The sequence below is a fragment of the Pelophylax lessonae genome (assembly GCF_965119305.1).
Source record: "Pelophylax lessonae genome assembly, chromosome: 4".
In the NCBI taxonomy this organism is placed as follows: Eukaryota; Metazoa; Chordata; class Amphibia; order Anura; family Ranidae; genus Pelophylax; species Pelophylax lessonae.
In genome coordinates, this window is record NC_138771.1 from 10,532,661 (window position 1) to 10,559,992 (window position 27,332).

Consider the following 27,332-nt stretch of genomic DNA (forward strand, 5'->3'; position numbering starts at 1 on the left):
AATTTGTTTTCTGCTACCTATGTTTGGTAAAAAAAAAGCGCAAAAAGCGTATTTTGATTGGTTTGCGCAAAAGTTATCGCGTTTACTAACAAAGGGAAAGACTTTTGTCATTTTTGTTGTTTTTTTTTTTTAACGCGTAATGGCGGCGATCTGCGTTTTTTTTTGCGGTACTGCGACATTGCGGCGGACAGATCGGACCCTTGACTGACATTTTTGACACTTTTGGGGTTACCAGTGACATTACTGCAGTAATCAGTGCTATATATATGCACCAGAGGCGTAACTAGAACCTTCAGGGCCCCGATGCAAGAAACCATGAAGGGCCCCCCAGACTCCTGGCCGGGGCCCTTCCCTTCAAGCCCGGGGCTCTTCCCACTAATCCTGGGGCTCTTTAATCTCATTGCATGGCCTTTTATTATGGTCCCGCATCAGGATCCTTTCACAAGTTCTGCAGTGGGCCCCCTTCCTGCAATCTTGGGGCGTCCCCACAGTGGTGAAATGCCAGGGCCCGGTCGCAAGTGTGACCTTTGAGATCCTAGAAGTTCACCCACTGGTTTGCAACGGGCCCCCTGGAGCATGGGGCCCGGTAGCGATTGCAACCCCTGTAGTTACGCCCCTGATATGCACTGTTACTGTAAAAATACACTGGTAGTGAAGGGGTTAACTTTATTTGGGAGGGAGGGGCTGTGTGTGTCCCTAGGGGCGTGCTTTCTACTGTGATTGGCTGTGGCTTCAGCTGTAAGGACACTGATCAACGGATCTACATAGTAGATCCATGTGATCAGTGTCTTTGCAGCGAGGAGAATGACAGGTGGCTTGTTTACACAAGCTGCCTGACATTCTCCCTCTCCCTCGCCGATCGCCGGGTGGCCGGCGGACATCGGGTCCGCTGGTCACACGCGCGGGGGGGGTCCGTGACCACGCGGGGGCGCGCGCTCGCTCCCTAGACCCTCACAAGCAAGCAACGTAGCCCTACGTTAGTTTGCCTGTGAGGGGCTGACCGCCGACGTAGATAGTCGTGCGGCGGTCTGCAAGTGGTTAAAGTTTACAAATGCCGCAGTTTAGAAATTGGATGAAAGGTTTAGCACTGGGAAACTTTTTGGTAGATAGTGCATATTATATACAACTATATAGATCAGACCAAAATGAGGGACAAATGAAGAGGAAAGAGGGACTGTGTTCTAAATCAGGGACAGTCCCTCGAAATCAGGTACAGTTGGGAGCTATGCATACACTATATTACCAAAAGTATTGGGACGCCTGCCTTTACACACACATGAACTTTAATGGCATCCCAGTCTTAGTCCGTAGGGTTCAATATTGAGTTGGCCCACCCTTTGCAGCTATAACAGCTTCACCTCTTCTGGGAAGGCCGTCCAGAAGGTTTAGGAGTGTCTATGGCAATGTTTGACCATTCTTCCAGAAGAGCATTTGTGAGGTCAGGCGCTGATGTTGGATGAGAAGGACTGGCTTTCAGTCTCCACTCAAATTCATCCCAAAGGTGTTCTATCAGGTCACTGCTGTGGGGGGGGGGGGGGGAATCTGAGGATACTATTGTGGGGGAGCAAAGTACATTACTGTCAAGGGGGTGATGTGAAGGGGGGCAGAGGACACTACTGTGGGGGTGCTGTAAAGTGATGTGAAGAGGAGGGGCAAGGGATGCTACTGTGGGGGGGGGGGGGGGCAGAGGACAGCAATGTGGGGATGCTGTGAAATTATGTGAGGGGGCAGATGATACAATTGTGAGACACTATGTGTTCTTCATGCTGTCTTTCTATTGGCAGCTTGGTAGGTAATTATTTTTTAAAAAGGCGCCACCATGTTGTCCAGGTAGATCTCATCCTCTGAAAGGTTGCCTACCATTATTTCAGAGGAATCCCACAGGTATGGTATATACAGTATCTCATAAAAGTGAGTACACCCCTCACATTTTTGTAAATATTTTATTCTATCTTTTCATGTGACAACACTGAAGAAATGACACTTTGCTACAATGTAAAGTAGTGAGTGTACAGCTTGTATAACAGTGTAAATTTACTGTCCCCTCAAAATAACTCAACACACAGCCATTAATGTCTAAACCGCTGGCAACAAAAGTGAGTACACCCCTAATTTAAAATTCCCAAATTGGGCCCAAAGTGTCAATATTTTGTGTGGCCACCATTATTTTCCAGCACTGCCTTAACCCTCTTGGGCATGGAGTTCACCAGAGCTTCACAGGTTGGCACTGGAGTCCTCTTCCACTCCTCCATGATGACATCACAGAGCTGGTGGATGTTAGAGACCTTGCGCTCCTCCATCTTCTGCTTGAGGATGTCCCACAGATGCTCAATAGGGTTTAGGTCTGGAGACATTCTTGGCCAGTCCATCACCTTTACCCTCAGCTTCTTTAGCAAGGCAGGGGTCGTCTTGGAGGTGTTTGGGGTCGTTATCATGTTGGAATACTGCCCTGCGGCCCAGTCTCTGAAGGGAGGGGGATCATGCTCTGCTTCAGAATGTCACAGTACATGTTGGCATTCATGGTTCCCTCAATGATCTGTAGCTCCCCAGTGTCGGAAGCACTCATACAGCCCCAGACCATGACACTCCCACCACCATGCTTGACTGTAGGGAAGACACACTTGTATTTGTACTCCTCACCTGGTTGCCGCCACACACGCTTGACACCATCTGACACCAAATAAGTTTATCTTGGTCTCATCAGAGCACAGGAGATGGTTCCAGTAATCCATGTCCTCAGTCTGCTTGTCTTCAGCAAACTGTTTGCAGGCTTTCTTGTGCATCATCTTTAGAAGAGGCTTCCTTCTGGGATGACAGCCATGCAGACCAATTTGATGCAGTGTGCGGCGCATGGTCTGAGCACTGACAGGCTGACCCCCCACCCCTTCAACCTCTGCAGCAATGCTGGCAGCACTCATACGTCTATTTCCCAAAGACAACCTCTGGATATGACGCTGAACACTTGCACTCAACTTCTTTGGTCAACCAGGACTAGGCCTGTTCTGAGTGGAACCTGTGCTGTTAAATCGCTGTATGGTCTTGGCCACCGTGCTGCAGCTCAGTTTCAGGGTCTTGGCAATCTTCTTATAGCCTAGGCCATCTTTATGTAGAGCAACAATTCTTTTTTCAGATCCTCAGAGAGTTCTTTGCCATGAGGTGCCATGTTGAACTTCCAGTGACCAGTATGAGAGAGTGAGAGCGATAACACCAAATTTAACACACCTGCTCCCCATTCACACCTGAGACCTTGTAACACTAACGAGTCACATGACACCGGGGAGGGAAAATGGCTAATTGGGCCCAATTTGGACATTTTAACTTAGGGGTGTACTCACTTTTGTTGCCAGCGGTTTAGACATTAATGGCTGTGTGTTGAGTTATTTTGAGGGGACAGCAAATTTACACTGTTATACAAGCTGTACACTCACTACTTTACATTGTAGCAAAGTGTCATTTCTTCAGTGTTGTCACATGAAAAGATAGAATAAAATATTTACAAAAATGTGAGGGGTGTACTCACTTCTGTCAGATACTGTATATAGTCAGTTCAAGCTGGACCGGAGTAACTTTGAGGCTGGGTTCACACTTCTGCGAATTGGATGCGAGGTTTTCCTGCATCCAATTCGCATGACAGGAGACGGTCACAAATTGGTCATAGGGGGTCCTGTGCATCTTTGGCTCCGTTTCAGGTCCGAATTCAGGCAAAAGTTTGGGCCTGATTCGTCCTAAGGCGGAGAACAGGGACGCACTGGACTCCTGCTGTGGGCCGCACGTGAATCAAGTTTGAACCTAGCCTAAAAGTTTCCATAACTGGAATTCAGCTTTAGGCTGATCGAGTGAAATGCGTTAGCAATAAAGGTTAGGCTATTGTGACTTTTAAACCACAAAGATTACATTTATACATCGGCTTTTATTCTGGAGTGCGCCATCTCCTTTTTTTTTCTATTCTACAATATTTGCTATCGTGTGTATGAGGTCTACTGGAAGGACTTGGTTCTTGGAGGACCATGGTAGGTTGTTACTCTTCCCATTACATTCCAACGACCCCCAATATGCGATACCCCCTTCCCCCTTATCTTTTCATGTATTAATCATCCTGTATTATAGTCTGATGATATTTCTGCGGCACACAGAAGACAAAGTGAGAAATACAAATCTCCCCCTCCCCTCCACCCCCCCCCCCCCGATTCTCATTATACGGAGAGGCTGAAGCTGGTCTATGAATGCGATTGAACTTCTTCGAGGATCATTCCAGAATAAAGACGTCAGTTTATTCAATCATAAGTCAGATGACACCGGTGACTCGCGGGGGACCTCACGGTAAAGGAAAGGCGAGAAGGAGGCTGTCAGAAGTAATTGAGGTGACTGACCCCGAGCACTGAGTAAACGAAGGTCCTTGGAGGACTGTTCGTTGATTGTACACATAGATGGAGAGTTCGGTGCTCAGTGTACCAGTGTTAATTTTGGCAGCAAATTTTAATTTAGTTATAGTCTTAGGCTCCATGTACACGGGACGCTGGAAATGGCTGTTTAGGAGCAGTTGGGCGTTTTTTTCAGAAGCCCCTGAACCCACCTACATTTTATCTTATCTGTCCATGTACACCAGGTCGTTTACAGTCATTTGCAGGCAGTTGAGTTCAGGGACGTTTTTTTGGAACGCAATTATTTGCGTTCGAACGCGTGTTTTCCGGCGTTTCAAACGCAGAAACGCGGCCGAACGTGATGAACGTACGTTCAGCCACGTTATACGTTTTTTTTCTTCCATTCAAAATCAATGGTTCCCTATGGTAGCCTATTGATTTGAATGGAAGTCGCACCGCAAGTCGGATCAGGATGATGCGACTTGCACTGTGAGAATCTTGAGGGGGAACTCCACGCCAAAAATGGGAAAAACACTGCGTGGTGGTCCCCCCCAGGTTCCAAACCAGGCCCTTCGGGGTCTGGTATGGAATTTGAGGGTAGCCCCATGCCGAAAAAACGGCGCGGGTCCCCTCCAAAATCCATACCAGACCCTTATCCGAGCATGCAGCCTGGTAGGGCAGGAAGGGGGGAGGGGATGAGCGAGCGGCCTTCCCCCGGACTGGGGGGGGGGGTGTTGGTGCTTTGGGGCAAGGGGAGCTCTGCACCCCCCACCCCAAAGCCCCTTGCCCCCAGGCTTTTGGGGCAGGGGGAGCTCTGCATCATCCCCCCAGGGTTGTGGGGATGAGGCCCTTGTCCTCATCAACATGGGGGCAAGGTGCTTTGGGGTGGGGGGTGCAGAGCTCCCCCTGCCCCAAAGCACCAACACCCCCCCATGTTGAGGTCATGTGGCCTGGTATGGTCCATGGGGGGGTGGGGTCGCTCGCTCGTCCCCTCCCCCTTCCTGCCCTACCGGGCTGCATGCTCGGATAAGGGTCTGGTATGGATTTGGGGGGGGGGGGACCCCACACCGTTTTTTCGGCGTGGGGCTACCCTCAAATTCCATACCAGACCCGAAGGGCCTGGTTTGGAACCTGGGGGGGGACCCCCACGCAGTTTTTTTCCCCATTTTTGGCGTGGAGTTCCCCCTCAAGATTCTCACAGTGCAAGTCGCGCTGCAAGTCGGGTAATCCTGATCCGACTTGCGGTGCGACTTCCATTCAAATCAATAGGCTACCATAGGGAACCATTGATTTTGAATGGAGGCAGAAAAAAACGCTGCTAAAAGCAACGTGGCCAAACGTGCAATAACGCAAATGGAAAAAGCTACTGAAAGCACGTTTAACAGCTGCTTTTTCCCGGCGTCAGAACTAGCCTTGCAGCACGGTTTTTCTAACGTCCTGTGTACATGGAGCCTTAGTCTTAGGACTAAAATGGCATTTTAGTTAAATGGCATTTTAGTTTTAGTCCCATTTTAGTCTTCTGCAAGTGTTTTAGTCCCATTTTAGTCTTCTGCAAGTGTTTTAGTCATATTTAGTCGACTAAAACGTCTAGTACATTTTAGTCGACTAAAACGTCTAGTACATTTCAGTCGACTAAAACGTCTAGTACATTTCAGTCGACTAAAACGTCTAGTACATTTCAGTCGACTAAAACGTCTAGTACATTTCAGTCGACTAAAACGTCTAGTACATTTCAGTCGACTAAAACGTCTAGTACATTTCAGTCGACTAAAACGTCTAGTACATTTCAGTCGACTAAAACGTCCTACATTTTAGTCATCTATGGTCATGGTCAGGTCAGAGAGGAGGCCTGTAATGCTGCTGCCTGCAGTCAGTGCAGTGAGTGCATACAGTGCTGCTCAGAGTGCTAGATGGGGGTCTCAGGTTTAAGGGGGGTCTCTTGTCTGACTCTGAACTGAAGTTGTTGAACAGGATGGGCCGGGCGGGCCTCAGCGGCCTATATACACGCACACAGTCCTGGATGGATGGTGGAATCGGATGCCAGTGGTGACTGGTGAGTGGTCTGAGGGGACTCAGGGAGGCAGTAATAGCTGGCCTGGCTGTTATCTTACAGTGGGTGCTCTGCTCTGGTGGTGGCCGGGTGCCAGTGCCGTGTGATGAGTCGGGCCTGGCGCGTCTGGCTGTAGTGCTGCAGCTGCAGGGCTCTGGTGAGGTCAGGTGACTGGTCTCGAGTCGACTCTCTTGTAGTAGTCCACTCTTCACGTCGGACGTCACGGGGCACGCCACGCCAGACGTCACACAGGCGGAGCTCCATGAAAATCGGAAGTTGGGTAAATGCCCTGCCTCACATTCTCGTTTAGTTTTCGTTCGTTAACAAAAAACGGATTTGATTTTTGTCATTTGAGGAAAATGTGCTATACTCTGTGTCTCGTTTTCGTCAGTTGAAATGCCGGTGACGAAAACGTTTTCGTTGACGAAATGAACACTGCTGTAAACTCCATTGGCTGTAATATCATTGCACATATTACCTCAATGTATTACCAACATTAAATATTAGGGAAAAATAATAAGAAAAGCCTTTTTCTTAATTGTTTAGTTTTCAGCAGCTTAGTAGATGCTCCTTAGGCTCCATGTACACGGGACGTTGTTAAAAGTCCCTTTGAAAGCTGGAATTTTTAGGGCGTTTGAAACCGCGTTTAGCGGGCGTTTAGCAGCGTTTGCGGGCGTTTGCGTTTAGAAGCGTTCCTGGAGGTCAAAAAAATCATTCCCCTTTAAAATGGAAAAACACGAACGCTAAACGCTGGTCATCGCGTTCGGACGCGTTTGTGCATTTGAAACGCCGGGAAACACACGTTCGAACGCAAATAATTGCGTTCTAAAAACAGTCCCTGAACGCAACTGCCTGCAAATGACTGTAAACGACCTGGTGTACATGGACAGATAAGATAAAATGTAGATGGGTTCAGGGGCTTCTGAAAAAAACGCCCAACTGCTCCTAAACGGCCATTTCCAGCGTCCCGTGTACATGGAGCCTAACTTATGCGTATGCGGTGGTGCAATACATGTTTAAACTTTAATGTGCTATTATTACAGGCTCTGGGTGGAATTGTGTTGCCGATATAGAAATGGCCAGCAGAGGAGTGTTCATTTTGATGATGTCAAATTTTTATTTCGTTTTAGTTATAGTCTTATGACTAAAATGCCATTTTAATTTTAGTCGTATTTTAGTCATCTATATTGTTTTAGTTTTAGTCGTATTTTAGTCGACTAAAATAGTGTTAATTTAGTCAACAAAAACGTTTTAGTCAGTTTTAGTCGACGAAATAACACTGCAGTGTACGCAGCGCGGCGCCCTCTCACCTGGCACGCAGATCCTTGTTGTCCCTGAGTGTCGGTTCAGATGCTGCCAGGAGCTTTTGTAGAACTTGCCGGGCCTCCTTCCATGCGTTGTGCCCAAGGGCCATAAAACTGTTCAGAGTCGGCTATAAATAAGCAATAAAACAGAATTTAGCACAGGACACCCATCAGCCTCAGGAAAATAGGTTTGCTTTATGCAGAAAACAGCAGATTTATTCTAACGAGACTCCTTAGAGCAGGACTTCTCAAACCAGGGTTTCATGGAAATCTGGGGTTCCTCCAGAGGTTGCTAGGGGTTCCCTGAGCAATGAGCAACTTCTGCCTCTCAGATAAGTTCCCACTGACACCATTCATCTTTTTAGCTATCTGACATTAAAGCGCCTACTGCTTCAACATGCTTTTGTGATGTGTTTTATTTGTTTTAAAGGCGCTCAGCAGATCCCAACCTCATTAGTACCTATGTTCAGCAAATCCTCAGCTTATTAGTACCCTCGTTCAGTAAAACCCCAGCTCAATAGTACCCCCATTCAGCAGATCCCCAGCTCATTAGTACCTTCATTAGCAAATCCCCTGCTCAGTAGTACCCCAGTTCATCAGATCCCCAGCTCATTAGTACCCCTGTGCAGCAGATCCCCAGCTCATTACTACCCCTGTTCAGCAGATCCCCAGCTCATTACTACCCCTGTGCAGCAGATCCCCAGCTCATTACTACCCCTGTTCAGCAGATCCCCAGCTCATTACTACCCCTGTTCAACAGATCCCCAGCTCATTACTACCCCTGTTCAGCAGATCCCCAGCTCATTACTACCCCTGTTCAGCAGATCCCCAGCTCATTACTACCCCTGTTCAGCAGATCCCCAGCTCATTACTACCCCTGTTCAGCAGATCCCCAGCTCATTACTACCCCTGTGCAGCAGATCCCCAGCTCATTACTACCCCTGTTCAGCAGATCCCCAGCTCATTACTACCCCTGTTCAGCAGATCCCCAGCTCATTACTACCCCTGTTCAGCAGATCCCCAGCTCATTACTACCCCTGTTCAGCAGATCCCCAGCTCATTACTACCCCTGTTCAGCAGATCCCCAGCTCATTACTACCCCTGTTCAGCAGATCCCCAGCTCATTACTACCCCTGTTCAGCAGATCCCCAGCTCATTACTACCCCCATCCAGCAGATCCCCAGCTCATTAGTACCCCTGTTCAGCAAATCCTCAGCCTAATAGTACCCTCATTAGCAAATTGCTGCTCAGTAGTACCCCCGTTCAGAAGATACCAAGCTCAATAGTACCCCCATTCAGCAGATCCCATTTTCAATAAATCCTCAGTTTATTAGTACCGTCCTTTAGCAGATCCCCAGCTCATTGGTACCCATGTTCAACAAATCTTTAGCTTATTAGTACCCTCGTTCAGCAGATCCCCTGCTCAATAGTAACCCATTCAGCAGATCCCCAGCTCATAAGTACCCCATTCAACCGATCCCCAGCTCATTAGATAAGGAGCTAAAGCCATCATTTGCCCATCTCATTCACATTTATGCGACAGGAAGTCGCAGTCTGTGTGCAGAGGACCGCCATTTTTCTGAAACTGCATCAAAGACGCACTGGAACACACCAGAAGTGACCACTTCAGCACATGTTATGGCCCCAAACCAGGCTATTGGGCCTGACAGCAGAGCTGCATCCAGCAGCACCTCCCTAGGCCACAGCCCTGGGAAAGAAAGCAATCACATGGCCTGTCCGAATATTTATATCCTCCCCCAGCATGCACCAAAGGCCTAAACCACCTACTGGATTGCCTGAAGGAAATATAAATATTAATATCTTAATTTTGTTTGTGAAATCCCATACTGTGACCAGTGATACTAGTGACATCTACTGGCAACAGTGAGAAATCACAAGCCAACTTAAGCTTTGGGAAAAACCAGGTGAAAAACTATACAATCAGTCTGAGATAACTACAGCACAACCAAAGACTAAACCAAATTCCAAGAACAGCCCAACGTTTTGTACTCTACCTCATTAAATACGGCCCGGTGTGCTGACAAGAACGGCCCATTGAAGAGATGTCCGATGACGCTCAGATCCAGGATTTGGTCCCCGATAGCCACTCCTATCCGATGCCGTGGCTGTATGGAAGTAAAAGAATCATTTTATTTAATCTGTAATATATTTTACATTTCTGTGTATCCTTCTTGTGAATACACGGAACAATTTCAGGGATCATTTCACCTCCTATGCAGGAGTGAATCTTATACTTTTGTTCTGGGAAACCCGTCTACTTCCACCCCCCCCCCCCTCCCTCGCCCATAGGATCTGATCTTCAGTAATGCATAGAACATGTATTTCAAATGATGAGAGTCTCTCTCTCTCTCTCCCCCCTCCTCTCTCTCCTCCTCTCCGCTCCCCCCCCCCCCTCTCTCTCCCCTCCTCTCCCCCCCCCTCCTCTCTCTCTCCCCCCCCCTCTCTCCCACTTGATTATCAGTGCTGTCAATCAGCGCCTCCTCATCAGTGTCACCTATCAGTGCCCCCTAATAGTGCCCATCTGTGCCACCTATCAGTGAAGGATAAAAAAAATGACCTGTTTGCTAAATTTTATAACCAAATATGAAAAAAAAAAAAAAAATTTCTTCAAGATTTTTTTTTTGTTTATAGGGCAAAAAATATGTCTATAAGTCAAATACCACCAAAAGAAAGCTTTCTTTGTGTGACAAATACATTTGGGTACAGTGTTGCATGACCGCACAATTGTCATTCAAAGTGTGACAGCGCTGAAAGCTGAAAATTGGCCTTGGCAGGAAGGGGGTGAAAGTGCCCGGTAGGCAAGTAGTTAAATAAACATGCAAAGCAGTGACTTTGACAGTCCTGATCTTCTTCTTGGGTCCCCAAACGGTGCTCTTGGCTCCTCCTCTTCAGCCAATGCTCCCATTAGCAAGCCGCTTGCTCTGGGGGCACCGGTGCATACTCACTCCTGAGCCGGCTCTATGCATCCATAAGACACACAGAGCCACAGCTTGGCCCTGCTCCCACTGCTGTCTCAGCCAATGAGGAGAGGGAGTCCCAGGAGATGCTTAGCTCTTGTGCACATCGCTGGATCAAGATTGAGGGAGGGGCTGCACACAGAAGGTTTTTTTTTACCTTGCATAGAATGCACTTTCTGCCACAAAATCCTCATTCACATCAATGCGGTGCGGTTTTCAGCATTTTGTTTTCTGCCATGAAACTCTAATAGAACGTGCGTTTTCATGAAAGCGCATAACAGTCCTCCATGCTGCATCTCTAATAGAGTTTAATGCAGGGCCGTCTTTAATATTGACTGGACCCTGGGCAAACATTTTCTTGGGCCCCCCCCCCATGCAATTTCACTCTCCGCCTGCTCTGAGACACACAAAATGAGTTTACTGAATCAGATCAGGCAGCAATTGCGATTGTTTGCCAGAGGTTACAGTGTATCATTACCGCTCACTGACTGGCTGCTAGAAGTTGGAGCACACATTATGGCTCACTGTTTTTTGCTAGAGGTTACAGCACATGACTTCTGCTTTTTGATTGGATTCTAGAGATTACTGTACAATAATACTGCTCACTGATTGGTTGCTAGAGGGTACTGGACATCCTTAACACTCACTAATTGGTTGCTAGAGGTCACTGCATATTATTACTGCTCACCGATTGGTTGCTAGAGGTTACTGCATATCCTTACCGCTCAATGATTGGTTGCAAGAGGTTAGTGCACATCATTACTGCCCACTGATTGGTTGCTTGCCTGAACACCATGGACTGGGAAGGTCAATAGATATAAAACTCCTAGGGATACTAGGACTCCTGGGATCAGTGGCAATGCTGGGGAAGGGGGGCTGTGATCAGTGGCAATTCTGAGGGGTAGATAGGATCAGTGACAACCAATATAAGGGGGATATTCACACTGGCCACTAGTGTGAATGAAAGGATTGTACACCAAGCCCCAATGTAATGAGAAGATTTACACTGACCACCAATGTAACAGACATTCAGCCTGCATTCACATTTCTTGTGTCAGGAATGCATGCAAAATTGCTTTCCTGACAGCACAGAAACGTGCTGTCCTTTAGCTGGTACACAGCTGTAGCATTAATTGTTAATGACACCTTCACCCATCTGCTGAGATGTGCGTATTCACATCCACCAAAATTCACGGTGCTGTGCCACCATGGTGTTTTGAAAAGGGGTTCCACTTCCAATTTGCTTACCTTTGCTGAACTGGCTGATGGTAGGCTTAATGACCACAGTTGTAGGCAGGACTTTCAAGCATGCCCCTTTACCACCCCAGTGGGCAGCATTCAGCAGAAGTGAAGGTGGATATGACCTCAGGGGGTCATGATATACATTTGAATGCTGCCTCTATTTACATATCAATGCAGCTGGTCCGCGGCTATTTACATATTAATGCCACGCAATTTACATAGCATTGCAGGTTATTTACATGTAAACACAGGGTCTGCAGGTGAGTCCCCTGCATGTGGCAATAGAGCAGAGCTGGGCAGCATTAGTAACAGAACTTCACACTGAGATATTGGGATACAGCATGGGACTGAAACTTCAAGGGACAAAAGAATTTAAACTGGGATAATTGGCATGTATAAAGCAGCTGCTTTGGGCCCCAAACAATGATGGGGCCCAGGGCAGCTGCCCCTTTTGCCCTGCCTTGAAAACGGCCCTGGTTTAATGGCAGCACGCCTAAAACGCAGGAAAAAAATGCAACGTGGAGAAACGGCACCACACAGATCTGAACCCGGCCTTATCTCTACTGGAAAGGACATCGCAGTACAAGTTTAGCTGTCTGCTGATAACAGAATATTCAGGAATCCGGTTATTGTGGACAAATTTTGGTAGCAGTGTTCATCTCCACCACCGTGATAAGAATCTGCTTCTTTCGCACAGCTATTGTTCTCAATGTCATTATTCAGGGTTATCTTCACTTTACTCAACAACTCTTCATCCATTCGTTCATTCTTTGTGATAACACTACATGAGAATCAGTTCAGATACAGAGAAAAAAAAATGCAAAGATCGCCTGATTGGTGCGCACACCGTCAGACAACGATCGTATAACAAATGCGCACTGCAAACTATTCAAATATGAAACCTTGTTCTGTTATATTTTATTCTGTCGGCACAATCTACATCCAGAGGCAGTGAAGCTGCACTATATTGCTGCCATATGTACAAGTTTGGATATCTGGATAGTTTTGGATTCATTGAGATTAGTGGTAGTGCAGCGCCCTCTAGTGGAGAAATATAAACACTACGTGATTTGGTGCACTTCATTGTTAAACCGTCACTATCCCTTCTCCGAGGGACATACTAAAACATTTAATGTGAAAATGGCTTAATGTAGCTTAATGTGTAATAAAGTGCCTAAACCATAACCAATTGCCCTGAAACTTTGCACAGACTAAGTTTTTAACTTTCCTAATATATCCTAGAAGTTTCATGTAGTTTGGTCTTCCAGGAGGCAAACAAGGGACATTAAGCTTGTTTTTTGGGGAGCTTAATGTGGCTTAACGTACAAAAAAGAGCTTAGATGTTAACCAATTTCCCCCAAACTTCACACAATACAAGACTCTATTGACGCTAAGATAGTCTGAAAATTTTAGCTCATTTGGTAAATCACACCAAAAGTTATTCACATTAAGCTATTTTTGTACAATACTAAAACGTTTAATGTCCACGGCTTAATGTAAAAAGAGCTTAATGTACCAAAATGTGCCTAAACCTCAACCAATTGTCCTGAAACTTTGCACAGCCCAAGTTCTGCACTTCCCAAAGCTATCCTGAAGGTTTCATCGATTTTGGTCTCCCACGTGGAAAACTGGGGACATTAAGCTCTTTTTTTGGGGAGCTTAATGTGGCTTAACGTACAAAAAAGAGCTTAGATGTGAACCAATTGCCCCCAAACTTGGCACAATAGAGGAGTCTATCTATTCCAACATATTCTGAAAATTTCAGATCATTTGGTAAATCACACCAAAAGTTATTCACATTAAGCTCTTTTTGTACAATACTAAAACGTTTAATGTCCTTAGCTTAATGTGAAAAGAGCTTAATGTACCAAAATGTGCCTAAACCTCAACCAATTGTCTTGAAACTTTGCACAGCCCAAGTTCTGCACTTCCCAAAGCTATTCTGGAGGTTTCATCGATTTTGGTCTCCCACACGGAAAACTGGGGACATTAAGCTCTTTTTTTGGGGAGCTTAATGTGGCTTAACGTACAAAAAAGAGCTTAGATGTGAACCAATTTCCCCCAAACTTGGCAAAATAGAAGAGTCTGTCTATTCCAACATATTCTGAAAATTTCAGATCATTTGGTAATTCACACCAAAAGTTATTCACATTAAGCTCGTTTTTGCAATCATAAAAACGCATAGCTTAATGTGAAAAGAGCTTAACGTACCAAAATGTGCCTAAACCTCAACCAATTGTCTTGAAACTTTGCACAACCCAAGTTCTGCACTTCCCAAAGCTATCCTGGAGGTTTCATCGATTTTGGTCTCCCACGTGGAAAACTGGGGACATTAAGCTCTTTTTTTGGGGCGCTTAATGTGGCTTAACGTACAAAAAAGAGCCTAGATGTGAACCAATTTCCCCCAAACTTGGCACAATAGAAGAGTCTGTCTATTCCAACATATTCTGAAAATTTCAGATCATTTGGTAATTCACACCAAAAGTTATTCACATTAAGCTCGTTTTTGCAATCATAAAAACGCATAGCTTAATGTGAAAAGAGCTTAACGTACCAAAATGTACCTAAACCTCAACCAATTGTCTTGAAACTTTGCACAACCCAAGTTCTGCACTTCCCAAAGCTATCCTGGAGGTTTCATCTATTTTGGTCTCCCACGTGGAAAACTGGGGACATTAAGCTCTTTTTTTGGGGAGCTTAATGTGGCTTAATGTACAAAAAAGAGCTTAGATGTGAACCAATTTCCCCCAAACGTGGCGCAATAAAAGAGCCTATCAATTCCAACATATTCTGAAAATTTCATATCATTTGGTAAATCACACCAAAAGTTATTCACATTAAGCTCTTTTTTGCAATCATAAAAACGCATAGCTTAATGTGAAAAGAGCTTAACGTACCAAAATGTGCCTAAACCTCAACCAATTGTCTTGAAACTTTGCACAACCCAAGTTCTGCACTTCCCAAAGCTATCCTGGTGGTTTCATCGATTTTGGTCTCCCACGTGGAAAACTGGGGACATTAAGCTCTTTTTTTGGGGCGCTTAATGTGGCTTAACGTACAAAAAAGAGCCTAGATGTGAACCAATTTCCCCCAAACTTGGCACAATAGAAGAGTCTGTCTATTCCAACATATTCTGAAAATTTCAGATCATTTGGTAATTCACACCAAAAGTTATTCACATTAAGCTCTTTTTTGCAATCATAAAAACGCATAGCTTAATGTGAAAAGAGCTTAACGTACCAAAATGTGCCTAAACCTCAACCAATTGTCTTGAAACTTTGCACAACCCAAGTTCTGCACTTCCCAAAGCTATCCTGGTGGTTTCATCGATTTTGGTCTCCCACACGGAAAACTGGGGACATTAAGCTCTTTTTTTGGGGCGCTTAATGTGGCTTAACGTACAAAAAAGAGCCTAAATGTGAACCAATTTCCCTCAAACTTGGCACAATAGAAGAGTTTATCTATTCCAACATATTCTGAAAATTTCAGATCATTTGGTAAATCGCACCAAAAGTTATTCACATTAAGCTCTTTTTGTACAATACTAAAACGTTTAATGTCCTTAGCTTAATGTGAAAAGAGCTTAATGTACCAAAATGTGCCTGAACCTCAACCAATTGTCTTGAAACTTTGCACAGCCCAAGTTCTGCACTTCCCAAAGCTATTCTGGAGGTTTCATCGATTTTGGTCTCCCACACGGAAAACTGGGGACATTAAGCTCTTTTTTTGGGATGCTTAATGTGGCTTAACGTACAAAAAAGAGCCTAGATGTGAACCAATTTCCCCCAAACTTGGCACAATAGAAGAGTCTGTCTATTCCAACATATTCTGAAAATTTCAGATCATTTGGTAAATCACACCAAAAGTTATTCACATTAAGCTCGTTTTTGCAATGATAAAAACGCATAGCTTAATGTGAAAAGAGCTTAACGTACCAAAATGTGCCTAAACCTCAACCAATTGTCTTGAAACTTTGCACAGCCCAAGTTCTGCACTTCCCAAAGCTATTCTGGAGGTTTCATCGATTTTGGTCTCCCACACGGAAAACTGGGGACATTAAGCTCTTTTTTTGGGATGCTTAATGTGGCTTAACGTACAAAAAAGAGCCTAGATGTGAACCAATTTCCCCCAAACTTGGCACAATAGAAGAGTCTATCTATTCCAACATATTCTGAAAATTTCAGATCATTTGGTAAATCACACCAAAAGTTATTCACATTAAGCTCGTTTTTGCAATCATAAAAATGCATAGCTTAATGTGAAAAGAGCTTAACGTACCAAAATGTGCCTAAACCTCAACCAATTGTCTTGAAACTTTGCACAGCCCAAGTTCTGCACTTCCCAAAGCTATCCTGGAGGTTTCATCGATTTTGGTCTCCCACACGGAAATTGGTTCACATCTAGGCTCTTTTTTGTACGTTAAGCCACATTAAGCGCCCCAAAAAAAGAGCTTAATGTCCCCAGTTTTCAGTGTGGGAGACCAAAATCGATGAAACCTCCAGGATAGCTTTGGGAAGTGCAGAACTTGGGCTGTGCAAAGTTTCAAGACAATTGGTTGAGGTTTAGGCACATTTTGGTACGTTAAGCTCTTTTCACATTAAGCTATGCGTTTTTATCATTGCAAAATAGAGCTTAATGTGAATAACTTTTGGTGTGATTTACCAAATGATCTGAAATTTTCAGAATATGTTGGAATAGATAGACTCTTCTATTGTGCCAAGTTTGGGGGAAATTGGTTCACATCTAGGCTCTTTTTTGTACGTTAAGCCACATTAAGCTCCCCAAAAAAAGAGCTTAATGTCCCCAGTTTTCCACGTGGGAGACCAAAATCGATGAAACCTCCAGGATAGCTTTGGGAAGTGCAGAACTTGGGCTGTGCAAAGTTTCAAGACAATAGGTTGAGGTTCAGGCACATTTTGGTACGTTAAGCTCTTTTCACATTAAGCTATGCGTTTTTATCATTGCAAAATAGAGCTTAATAGGAATAACTTTTGGAGTGATTTACCAAATGATCTGAAATTTTCAGAATATGTTGGAATAGATAGACTCTTCTATTGTGCCAAGTTTGGGGGAAATTGGTTCACATCTAGGCTCTTTTTTGTACGTTAAGCCACATTAAGCTCCCCAAAAAAAGAGCTTAATGTCCCCAGTTTTCCACGTGGGAGACCAAAATCGATGAAACCTCCAGGATAGCTTTGGGAAGTGTAGAACTTGGGCTGTGCAAAGTTTCAAGACAATTGGTTGAGGTTTAGGCACATTTTGGTACGTTAAGCTCTTTTCACATTAAGCTATGCGTTTTTATCATTGCAAAATAGAGCTTAATGTGAATAACTTTTGGTGTGATTTACCAAATGATCTGAAATTTTCAGAATATGTTGGAATAGATAGACTCTTCTATTGTGCCAAGTTTGGGGGAAATTGGTTCACATCTAGGCTCTTTTTTGTACGTTAAGCCACATTAAGCTCCCCAAAAAAAGAGCTTAATGTTCCCAGTTTTCCACGTGGGAGACCAAAATCGATGAAACCTCCAGGATAGCTTTGGGAAGTGCAGAACTTGGGCTGTGCAAAGTTTCAAGACAATTGGTTGAGGTTTAGGCACATTTTGGTACGTTAAGCTCTTTTCACATTAAGCTATGCGTTTTTATGATTGCAAAAACGAGCTTAATGTGAATAACTTTTGGTGTGATTTACCAAATGATATGAAATTTTCAGAATATGTTGGAATTGATAGGCTCTTTTATTGCGCCAAGTTTGGGGGAAATTGGTTCACATCTAAGCTCTTTTTTGTACGTTAAGCCACATTAAGCTCCCCAAAAAAAGAGCTTAATGTCCCCAGTTTTCCACGTGGGAGACCAAAATAGATGAAACCTCCAGGATAGCTTTGGGAAGTGCAGAACTTGGGCTGTGCAAAGTTTCAAGACAATTGGTTGAGGTTTAGGCACATTTTGGTACGTTAAGCTCTTTTCACATTAAGCTATGCGTTTTTATCATTGCAAAATAGAGCTTAATGTGAATAACTTTTGGTGTGATTTACCAAATGATCTGAAATTTTTAGAATATGTTGGAATAGATAGACTCTTCTATTGTGCCAAGTTTGGGGGAAATTGGTTCACATCTAGGCTCTTTTTTGTACGTTAAGCCACATTAAGCTCCCCAAAAAAAGAGCTTAATGTCCCCAGTTTTCCACGTGGGAGACCAAAATCGATGAAACCTCCAGGATAGCTTTGGGAAGTGAAGAACTTGGGCTGTGCAAAGTTTCAAGACAATTGGTTGAGGTTTAGGCACATTTTGGTACGTTAAGCTCTTTTCACATTAAGCTATGCGTTTTTATCATTGCAAAATAGAGCTTAATGTGAATAACTTTTGGTGCGATTTACCAAATGATCTGAAATTTTCAGAATATGTTGGAATAGATAGACTCTTCTATTGTGCCAAGTTTGGGGGAAATTGGTTCACATCTAGGCTCTTTTTTGTACGTTAAGCCACATTAAGCGCCCCAATAAAAGAGCTTAATGTCCCCAGTTTTCAGTGTGGGAGACCAAAATAGATGAAACCTCCAGGATAGCTTTGGGAAGTGCAGAACTTGGGCTGTGCAAAGTTTCAAGACAATTGGTTGAGGTTTAGGCACATTTTGGTACGTTAAGCTCTTTTCACATTAAGCTATGCGTTTTTATCATTGCAAAATAGAGCTTAATGTGAATAACTTTTGGTGTGATTTACCAAATGATCTGAAATTTTCAGAATATGTTGGAATAGACAGACTCTTCTATTGTGCCAAGTTTGAGGGAAATTGGTTCACATCTAGGCTCTTTTTTGTACGTTAAGCCACATTAAGCGCCCCAAAAAAAGAGCTTAATGTCCCCAGTTTTCAGTGTGGGAGACCAAAATCGATGAAACCTCCAGGATAGCTTTGGGAAGTGCAGAACTTGGGCTGTGCAAAGTTTCAAGACAATTGGTTGAGGTTTAGGCACATTTTGGTACGTTAAGCTCTTTTCACATTAAGCTATGCGTTTTTATCATTGCAAAATAGAGCTTAATGTGAATAACTTTTGGTGTGATTTACCAAATGATCTGAAATTTTTAGAATATGTTGGAATAGACAGACTCTTCTATTGTGCCAAGTTTGGGGGAAATTGGTTCACATCTAGGCTCTTTTTTGTACGTTAAGCCACATTAAGCTCCCCAAAAAAAGAGCTTAATGTCCCCAGTTTTCCACGTGGGAGACCAAAATCGATGAAACCTCCAGGATAGCTTTGGGAAGTGAAGAACTTGGGCTGTGCAAAGTTTCAAGACAATTGGTTGAGGTTTAGGCACATTTTGGTACGTTAAGCTCTTTTCACATTAAGCTATGCGTTTTTATCATTGCAAAATAGAGCTTAATGTGAATAACTTTTGGTGCGATTTACCAAATGATCTGAAATTTTCAGAATATGTTGGAATAGATAGACTCTTCTATTGTGCCAAGTTTGGGGGAAATTGGTTCACATCTAGGCTCTTTTTTGTACGTTAAGCCACATTAAGCGCCCCAATAAAAGAGCTTAATGTCCCCAGTTTTCAGTGTGGGAGACCAAAATAGATGAAACCTCCAGGATAGCTTTGGGAAGTGCAGAACTTGGGCTGTGCAAAGTTTCAAGACAATTGGTTGAGGTTTAGGCACATTTTGGTACGTTAAGCTCTTTTCACATTAAGCTATGCGTTTTTATCATTGCAAAATAGAGCTTAATGTGAATAACTTTTGGTGTGATTTACCAAATGATCTGAAATTTTCAGAATATGTTGGAATCGATAGACTCTTCTTTTGTGCCAAGTTTGGGGGAAATTGGTTCACATCTAAGCTCTTTTTTGTACGTTAAGCCACATTAAGCTCCCCAAAAAAAAGAGCTTAATGTCCCCAGTTTTCCACGTGGGAGACCAAAATCGATGAAACCTTCAGGATAGCTTTGGGAAGTGCAGAACTTGGGCTGTGCAAAGTTTCAGGACAATTGGTTGACGTTTAGGCACAATTTGGTACGTTAAGCTCTTTTTACATTAAGCCGTGGACATTAAACGTTTTAGTATTGTAAAAAAATAGCTTAATGTGAATAACTTTTGGTGTGATTTACCAAATGAGCTAAAATTTTCAGACTATCTTAGCGTCAATAGAGTCTTCTATTGTGTGAAGTTTGGGGGAAATTGGTTAACATCTAAGCTCTTTTTTGTACGTTAAGCCACATTAAGCTCCCCAAAAAACAAGCTTAATGTCCCTTGTTTGCCTCCTGGAAGACCAAACTACATGAAACTTCTAGGATATATTAGGAAAGTTAAAAACTTAGTCTGTGCAAAGTTTCAGGGCAATTGGTTATGGTTTAGGCACTTTATTACACATTAAGCTACATTAAGCCATTTTCACATTAAATGTTTTAGTATGTCCCCTTCTCCGACTCTGGTGAGCTCAGCACTTTCTGGGCTTCTATAATATTAGTATGGTGACATCTGAAGCTCATATTTATAACCACTTCTGGACCTCCCACCGTGTATTTATGTCGCTACTTTGATGTTAAATACCGGGGGTTATGGCAGCAGATAGCAGATAGCTGCCATAACCCCGGTATTTTCCTACATGGCTGGTGTCCTGCCAGAATACCGCTACCCATCAGGAAATGTAACCGAAGTGACGTGCTCTGTGAAAAATGCTTACTGTGCATGCGCCATGCATTCCAACATGGCCGTTATGCATTTTAATGGGTTTCCTAATGTGAATTAAAGAAAGAGCCCAAGGGGTTGGATTAGAATATCGGTACCCACATCCCATAATCAATTAGACAAAAGGAAGGGGGGAGAAAATGCTGAATATTCAGCCGTATCTCCAATTATATTGGGTCAGGACTTTTTAGGGTACTAAATATATAATATAAGACCAGAAGGTATAAAAATATAAATTTTATTAACATATAGAAACAAATTTTGTTTTAACCACTTTAAGACCGGGCCTATTTTTTGACACTTGGTGTTTACAAGCTAAAATCAGTTTTTGGTGCTAGAAAACTACTTAGAACTTGCCAAACACAAACACATACATTATATTATATATATATATATATTTTTTTTTTTTTTCTTCTCTTCTACACAGAGTGATACAAATTTTTCACTACAAATTCATTATCTGTTTAAATCAATTTATTATGAATATAAGCTACACAAGTTTGCGCAGCACATATTTATATTATTTTATTCACGATATTTTAAAAATGTCTACAGGTTACCAGCTTAGAGTTACAGAGGAGGTCTAATTATTGCTCTCGCTCTAACGATCGCGAGGATGCCTCACATGTGTGGTTTGAACACTGTTTACATATGTGTGTAAGACTACCATATGCCTTTGCTTCTGTGCGCGAGCTAACGGGGACAGGGCGCTTACATTTTTTTTTTGTCCCATTTATTTTTTATTTTTACACCATTTAAAAAAAAAAAAAATAATAATAATATGTGATCATTTTTATTACAAGAGGCATGACAGGTCCTCTTTATTGTGAGATCTGGGATCAAAAAGACCTTACATCTACACTAAAAAAGGAAAAAAAAAAAAAAAAGTTGAGAAAAAAAAAAAAGAAATAAAAAAAAAAAAAAAATTGGCCCTTTAAACCGGTTGCTAGGCAACGGCGTTTTCCGTCGCTCCGGTCCTCCAAGACCATAGAGTGGAGTGGGGGCCATCTTTGGGAAAGCGGACGGGACGCGGCGGGAGGGGGCACCTCTTCCGCCGCACTGTAAGGAGGATCCCACCGCGAATCCACCGCTGAGACCACCCTTATGTGAAAGTTGAGCGTTCCCGCCATTTTTAAAAAGACCAGGGTTTTGGCAGCCATCTGCTGCCATAGCCCGGTATTTAGCATCAAAATAGCGACGTAAATCGACGGCAAGCGGTCGGTAAGTGGTTAAATAAAGGATACGGTGTTACAAAATTAGGGTATCCTAATGCGATAGAACACGAAGGCGGCAGGGAACGTCTTCTTACACCCATGCAAATCTACAATTTCACACTTATTTTACCAGTAAACCTCACCTTATATCCTGAATTACAAGATTCCATTTTTATTATTATAGTATAAGGCAGGGGTGGGGAACCTCAAGTTCATCTGGTCCAGCCCCCCGTGCAGCTGACTCTGTGTGCTTCCTGTATAGTTCCAGCTCTGTTCTGACACGCTGAGTGACTCACAGGCGAGTAATATCAAATGCACTCCACCTGTGACCAATACAGGAAACATTGTCTCTTCCTCCAGTGCGGCGCCGCTACACTTCTCCTAGCCAGCATTTCCCACCAGCAGCACACACAGCAGTACCAGCCAGAGCCAGCAGTACCCACAGCAGTACCAGCCAGAGCCAGCAGTACCCACAACAGTACCAGCCAGCAGTACCTACAGCACAGTACCAGCCTGAGCCAGCAGTACCAGCCTGAGCCAGCAGTACCAGCCAGTAGTACCAGCAGTACCTACAGCACAGTACCAGCCTGAGCCAGCAGTACCTACAGCACAGTACCAGCCTGAGCCAGCAGTACCAGCCTGAGCCAGCAGTACCAGCCTGAGCAGCAGTACCAGCCAGCAGTACCCACAGCACAGTACAAGCCAGCAGTACCAGCCAGCAGTACCAGCCAGCAGTTCTTTTCAAATCTTACTACCACAAAGAGTCCACTGCGCTGCAGACTGACCAACGCAAACCTGGAAAACAGTTGCCAGTAGCAACATCATCAATACCAGCTAAAATCACACACCTCACCAAAGAGAAGGAGTTGCAGTCATCACATTAGGGGTGAGTTAATTAAATGTTTGACCAAATATAACAGGCACATTTTTAAGCTGATAATTTTGTACGGCCCCCAAATGATTTTATAAATACTCAAATGGCCCTTGGCAGAAAAAAGGTTCCCCACCCCTGGTATAAGGCCTCTTGCACACGCAGGGTCGATCCTGGGCAGGATGCACCACGCCCAGGCGCTGCGTGAGGGGGGGGGGCGCACATAACCCTAAAAATTTCCCGCAAGTCGCGGGAGTCTCTCACACAGCTGCAGTGAGAGAACGGAGCCGCTACATCCTTTGTAGGTCCGGCTCACAGGCGGAGTGATATCAAATGCCTGCGAGAGGAGGACCCATACAGAGGAAGCAGCGGCTTTGCTCTCTACTGCAGCTGCTTGCTTTCTCTGTACAGCTCCTCCTCTCACAGGCGGAGTGCATTTGATATCATTCCGCCTGTGAGCCGGGACTATGGAGGAAATAGAGGCGCCATCTCACAGTGACAGCCACAGCCCCGCCGGGATATCACACAGGAGCCCAGCACCACAGAGCCCCGCATACCACAGAGATTGGCACCACAGCCCAGCATACTACAGAGACCGGCACACCAGAGGAGCCAGACCCCAGGACCAGCAGCCAGACCCCAGGACCAGCAGCTCAGCCCCAAAAACCAGGACTAGCAGCTAGGAATCAGGAGGACCAGCAGCCAGACCCCAGGACCAGCAGCCAGGCCCCAGGACCCATTATTTAAGGTAAGTGAAGTCTTCTATTCTTGGGCCTGGGCATCAAAGTGCTATTAATTAATATAATATTGTTTATTTTTCTATTGTTCAGTAACACTCTAATGTAGTCTCTCATGGGGGCTGGAGGGGACTCTTTCTTATCAGAGACTCTCCAATAGGCACAGAGAGGGCCTCTGTAAGATAAACCCCCCTCCAGGTCCCATTAGACTTTGTTGTAGTCTCTAATGGGGCCTGGTGGGGGGTCTTTCTAACATAGACTTCAAAATGCACACAGAGATGACCTCTGTTCGAGAGACCCCCCTCCAGGTCCCATGATACAACCCCATCGTAGTCTCTAACGGGGCCTGGTGGGGGCTCTTTCTAACAAGACTCTCTGTGTTCCTTGGAGAGACCCCCCTCTAGGTCCCATTATGAAAAGGGGAGGAGTTAGTAATAAGATGACCACGCCCACATGGGGGCACCATAGATATTTCTGCACCCAGGTGTCTGTTACCCTAGGATCGGCCCTGTGCACACGGGACGTTATAAAACGCCAGTAGCTTTGTAGTGAGTTTTTCAGCTTTTTTGCATTGGCGTTTTTTGATGTTTTTACCAAAACAAAAAATCACCGCTCTGCTATTTTAGTAACTCAGACTTTCCAACAATGCAATGCTTGCCAGAATTGCATCGCATGAGTGTTCACACCCATGCGATGCAATTAGGTGTGGAGAAAAACGGATCCTACAACATTTTAGTGCAAATGTGATGCAATTTGAGCCATACAAAATATATGGCTCAAATCGCATCGCACAGAAATCACATGTGATGTGCACAGGAATGCGGTGTGTTTTTAATGCAAATCACATGCAGTGTTCAGCATGCACCAGTGTGACCCCAGGCTATGTTCCATCAACGACACCTCCAAACACAACCCACAAAAAAGCAATAGAATAAAAAAGTTGGCAGCGTTTTTTTGGCGTTTATTGACGGTAGAGCGTTTTTACAGCTGAAAAACGCCACTCAAAACCCACTAGTTTTTGTTTACAGCCAGAAAACACCCTGCCAAAAACTGCTGATAACAGCCTGGAGAGAGCATGTTCTCCTATGTCTCCCCGGCATGTTCTCCTATGTCTCCCCAGCATGTTCTCCTATGTCTCCCCAGCATGTTCTCCTATGTCTCCCCGGCATGTTCTCCTATGTCTCCCCGGCATGTTCTCCTATGTCTCCCTCTGCATGTTCTCCTATGTCTCCCTCTGCATGTTCTCCTATGTCTCCCCGGCATGTTCTCCTATGTCTCCCCGGCATGTTCTCCTATGTCTCCCCGGCATGTTCTCCTATGTCTCCCCGGCATGTTCTCCTATGTCTCCCCGGCATGTTCTCCTATGTCTCCCCGGCATGTTCTCCTATGTCTCCCCGGCATGTCCTCCTATGTCTCCCCGGCATGTCCTCCTATGTCTCCCCGGCATGTCCTCCTATGTCTCCCCGGCATGTCCTCCTATGTCTCCCCGGCATGTCCTCCTATGTCTCCCCGGCATGTTCTACTATGTCTCCCCGGCATGTTCTCCTATGTCTCCCATGTCTCCCCCAGCATATTCTCCTATGTCTCCAGATTGCAAAATGCAGTGCGCTTGCCAGAATTGCATTGCATGGATGTTCACACCCATGCACTGCGATTAGGTGTGGATAAAAAAGGGTCCCAAAACATTTTGGTGCAAATGTAATGCAATCTTAGCCATACAAAATATATGCCTCAAATCGCATCGCAGCAGACCACAGTGTTTTGTTTGCAACATCTGTCTGGAGCAGATCATGGCCAGAACAGCAGCCGCTTGGGCACCACATGCTTGAAAAGACATAGGACGACCTGCTATGCAGTCCGTTGGCAACAGCACCTGAAATAAAATGCAGACTTCTCCTTGCTCCTCATCTGCGATCTCTAACCCTACTATACCTCAAGTCCTCTCAAACACCAGCATTGAGAGGGATGATGGGTGTCACAGAGACTTGCACCCAATCTGCTAGCAGTACACCACCTGTTGATTTGAGCAGCAGGCAAAATTTCGCTACCCCAGTTGCTGAACCGTTAAAAAAAAAAAAAAAAAAAAAAAAAAGAAAAACGGTCCCAGCCATCCACACGTTTGGCGTCTAAATGCTCTCTTGGCCAAATTGCTAGCACTACAATTGCTGCTTTTTCATCTGGTAGACTCAGCTCTCTTTTCTGAATTTGTGGAATGTGCTGTACCACAGTGGCAGGTTCCAAAAAGAAATTTAATTTTCACGCAAGGCCATTCCAGCTCTGTACTATCATGTGGAAGGTAGTGTTTTAGCTTCCTTGGACAGAGCGGTCAGCAGGACGGTTCACATTACTGCTGACTCTTGGTCCAGCAGGCATGGACAGGGACGTTACATTTCCTTCACGACGCACTGGGTTACTCTGCTGGCAGCTGGGAAGGATGAAGGACAGGGTTCAGTGCTGGAGCTTGTTCTGCCACATCACCTACAAAAAGCTGGTGGTGATTCTTCCACATCTGTCTGCTCCACCCCCTCCTCTTCTTCTTCCATGTGCTCTTCTGCTGAATTGTCCTCTGAAGCCAGCAGTGCTCCCTAAGTGTTCAAGGGGCTACGCAAGCAGTCAGGCTAAAAGATTTCATGCAGTTCTTCAGTTGGTCTGTTTGGGACAGGAGCCACACTGGAGCAGAGATTCTGTCAGCTCTGAGAGTGGTTGACGTCACAACAGCTTGAGCCAGGAATGGTTGTATGCGACAATGGCACCAACCTTCTCTCCGCCCTCCGACAGGGACACATGACACGTTCCATGCTCGTCACACGTCCTGAATTAGGTGGTGCAGCATTTCTTAAACAGGTACCCGGGCTTACAAGATCTTCTGAGGCTGGTCGGAAAAGTCTGTGACCATTTCTGGCAGTCATACAGTGCCAGTGCTCGGCTGGCTGACATTCAACAGGAATTCAACCTTCCTACCAACCGCCTCATTTGTGACATGCCCACTAGGTGGAACTCAACATTGGCAATGCTGTAGTGGCTGCATTCGCAGCAGAGGGTCATCAATGAGTACCTGTGTGAGTATTGCACAAGGACAGGGTCAGGGGAGCTTGGCTTCTTTTTGCCACACCAGTGGCTGCTGATAAAGGATGCATGCACTGTCCGGTCACCATTTGAGGAGGCCACAAGGATGGGGAGCCAGGACGATGCATGCATCAGTGACACTGTACTTCTAGTCTTCCTGCTGGAGCACACGCTTTGTGGAATCATGGACAGGGCATGAGGCAGAACAGCGGGAGGAAGAGGAGGACTTTCTTTCCTCACAAGGTCCCCTTTATGCGGGGGGGGGGGGGGAGAAGAGGAGAAGGAGGAAGAGGGTTGAATTTGGTGTTCTCACTCTCTCATACACTGGAAGTTCAACATGGCACCTCATGGCAGGACAGGTTCCACTCAGAACAGGCCTCGCAATGGTTGACCAAAGAAGTTGAGTGCACGTGCTCAGCATCATACCCAGAGGTTGTCTTTGGGAAATAGATGTGTGAGTACTGCCAGCATTTCTGCAGAGGTTGAAGGGGAGGGGGGGGGGGGGGTCATGAGTGCTGCTGGCAGGGCCGCTGATAGGGGGGGGGGACCACCAGTCCTCCCAACAGTACAGAGAATCAGTGTGGTCAAGCGGAGGGGCAATAACAGAAGGAAGCCCTGTGCGGCTCTCTGCAGCAGCTGAAAACCAGTTTCTCCCCCTCCTGCCAGCTTTCAGCTGCTGTGGGGAGTGACACAGACACAGGGCATCGCTCCTCTGTTCTGCCTCCTTTTGGACCCCCCGTTCGCCGTGTGCCCCCTTTTCACTGTGCCACCCCCACAGCGCCGTGGGCTTCCCTGTCCTGTAAAGAAATAAATTGTAATAAAAAAAA

The 27,332-nt window shown here is 45.0% G+C and overlaps 1 protein-coding gene across 1 annotated transcript in view; it reads right to left on the reverse strand.

The window, feature by feature from the left end:
* FAH (fumarylacetoacetate hydrolase) overlaps positions 1 to 27,332 on the reverse strand; it is an 83,321-nt gene that overhangs the window by 49,286 nt on the left and 6,703 nt on the right. Inside the window, exons 2-3 of the mRNA XM_082256041.1 lie at positions 9,731 to 9,841; positions 7,722 to 7,843 (exon numbers count right to left, since the gene is read on the reverse strand). Of these exons, the coding sequence (XP_082112167.1) occupies positions 7,722 to 7,843; positions 9,731 to 9,841 (233 nt within the window). The remainder of the gene's footprint in view (positions 1 to 7,721; positions 7,844 to 9,730; positions 9,842 to 27,332) is intronic.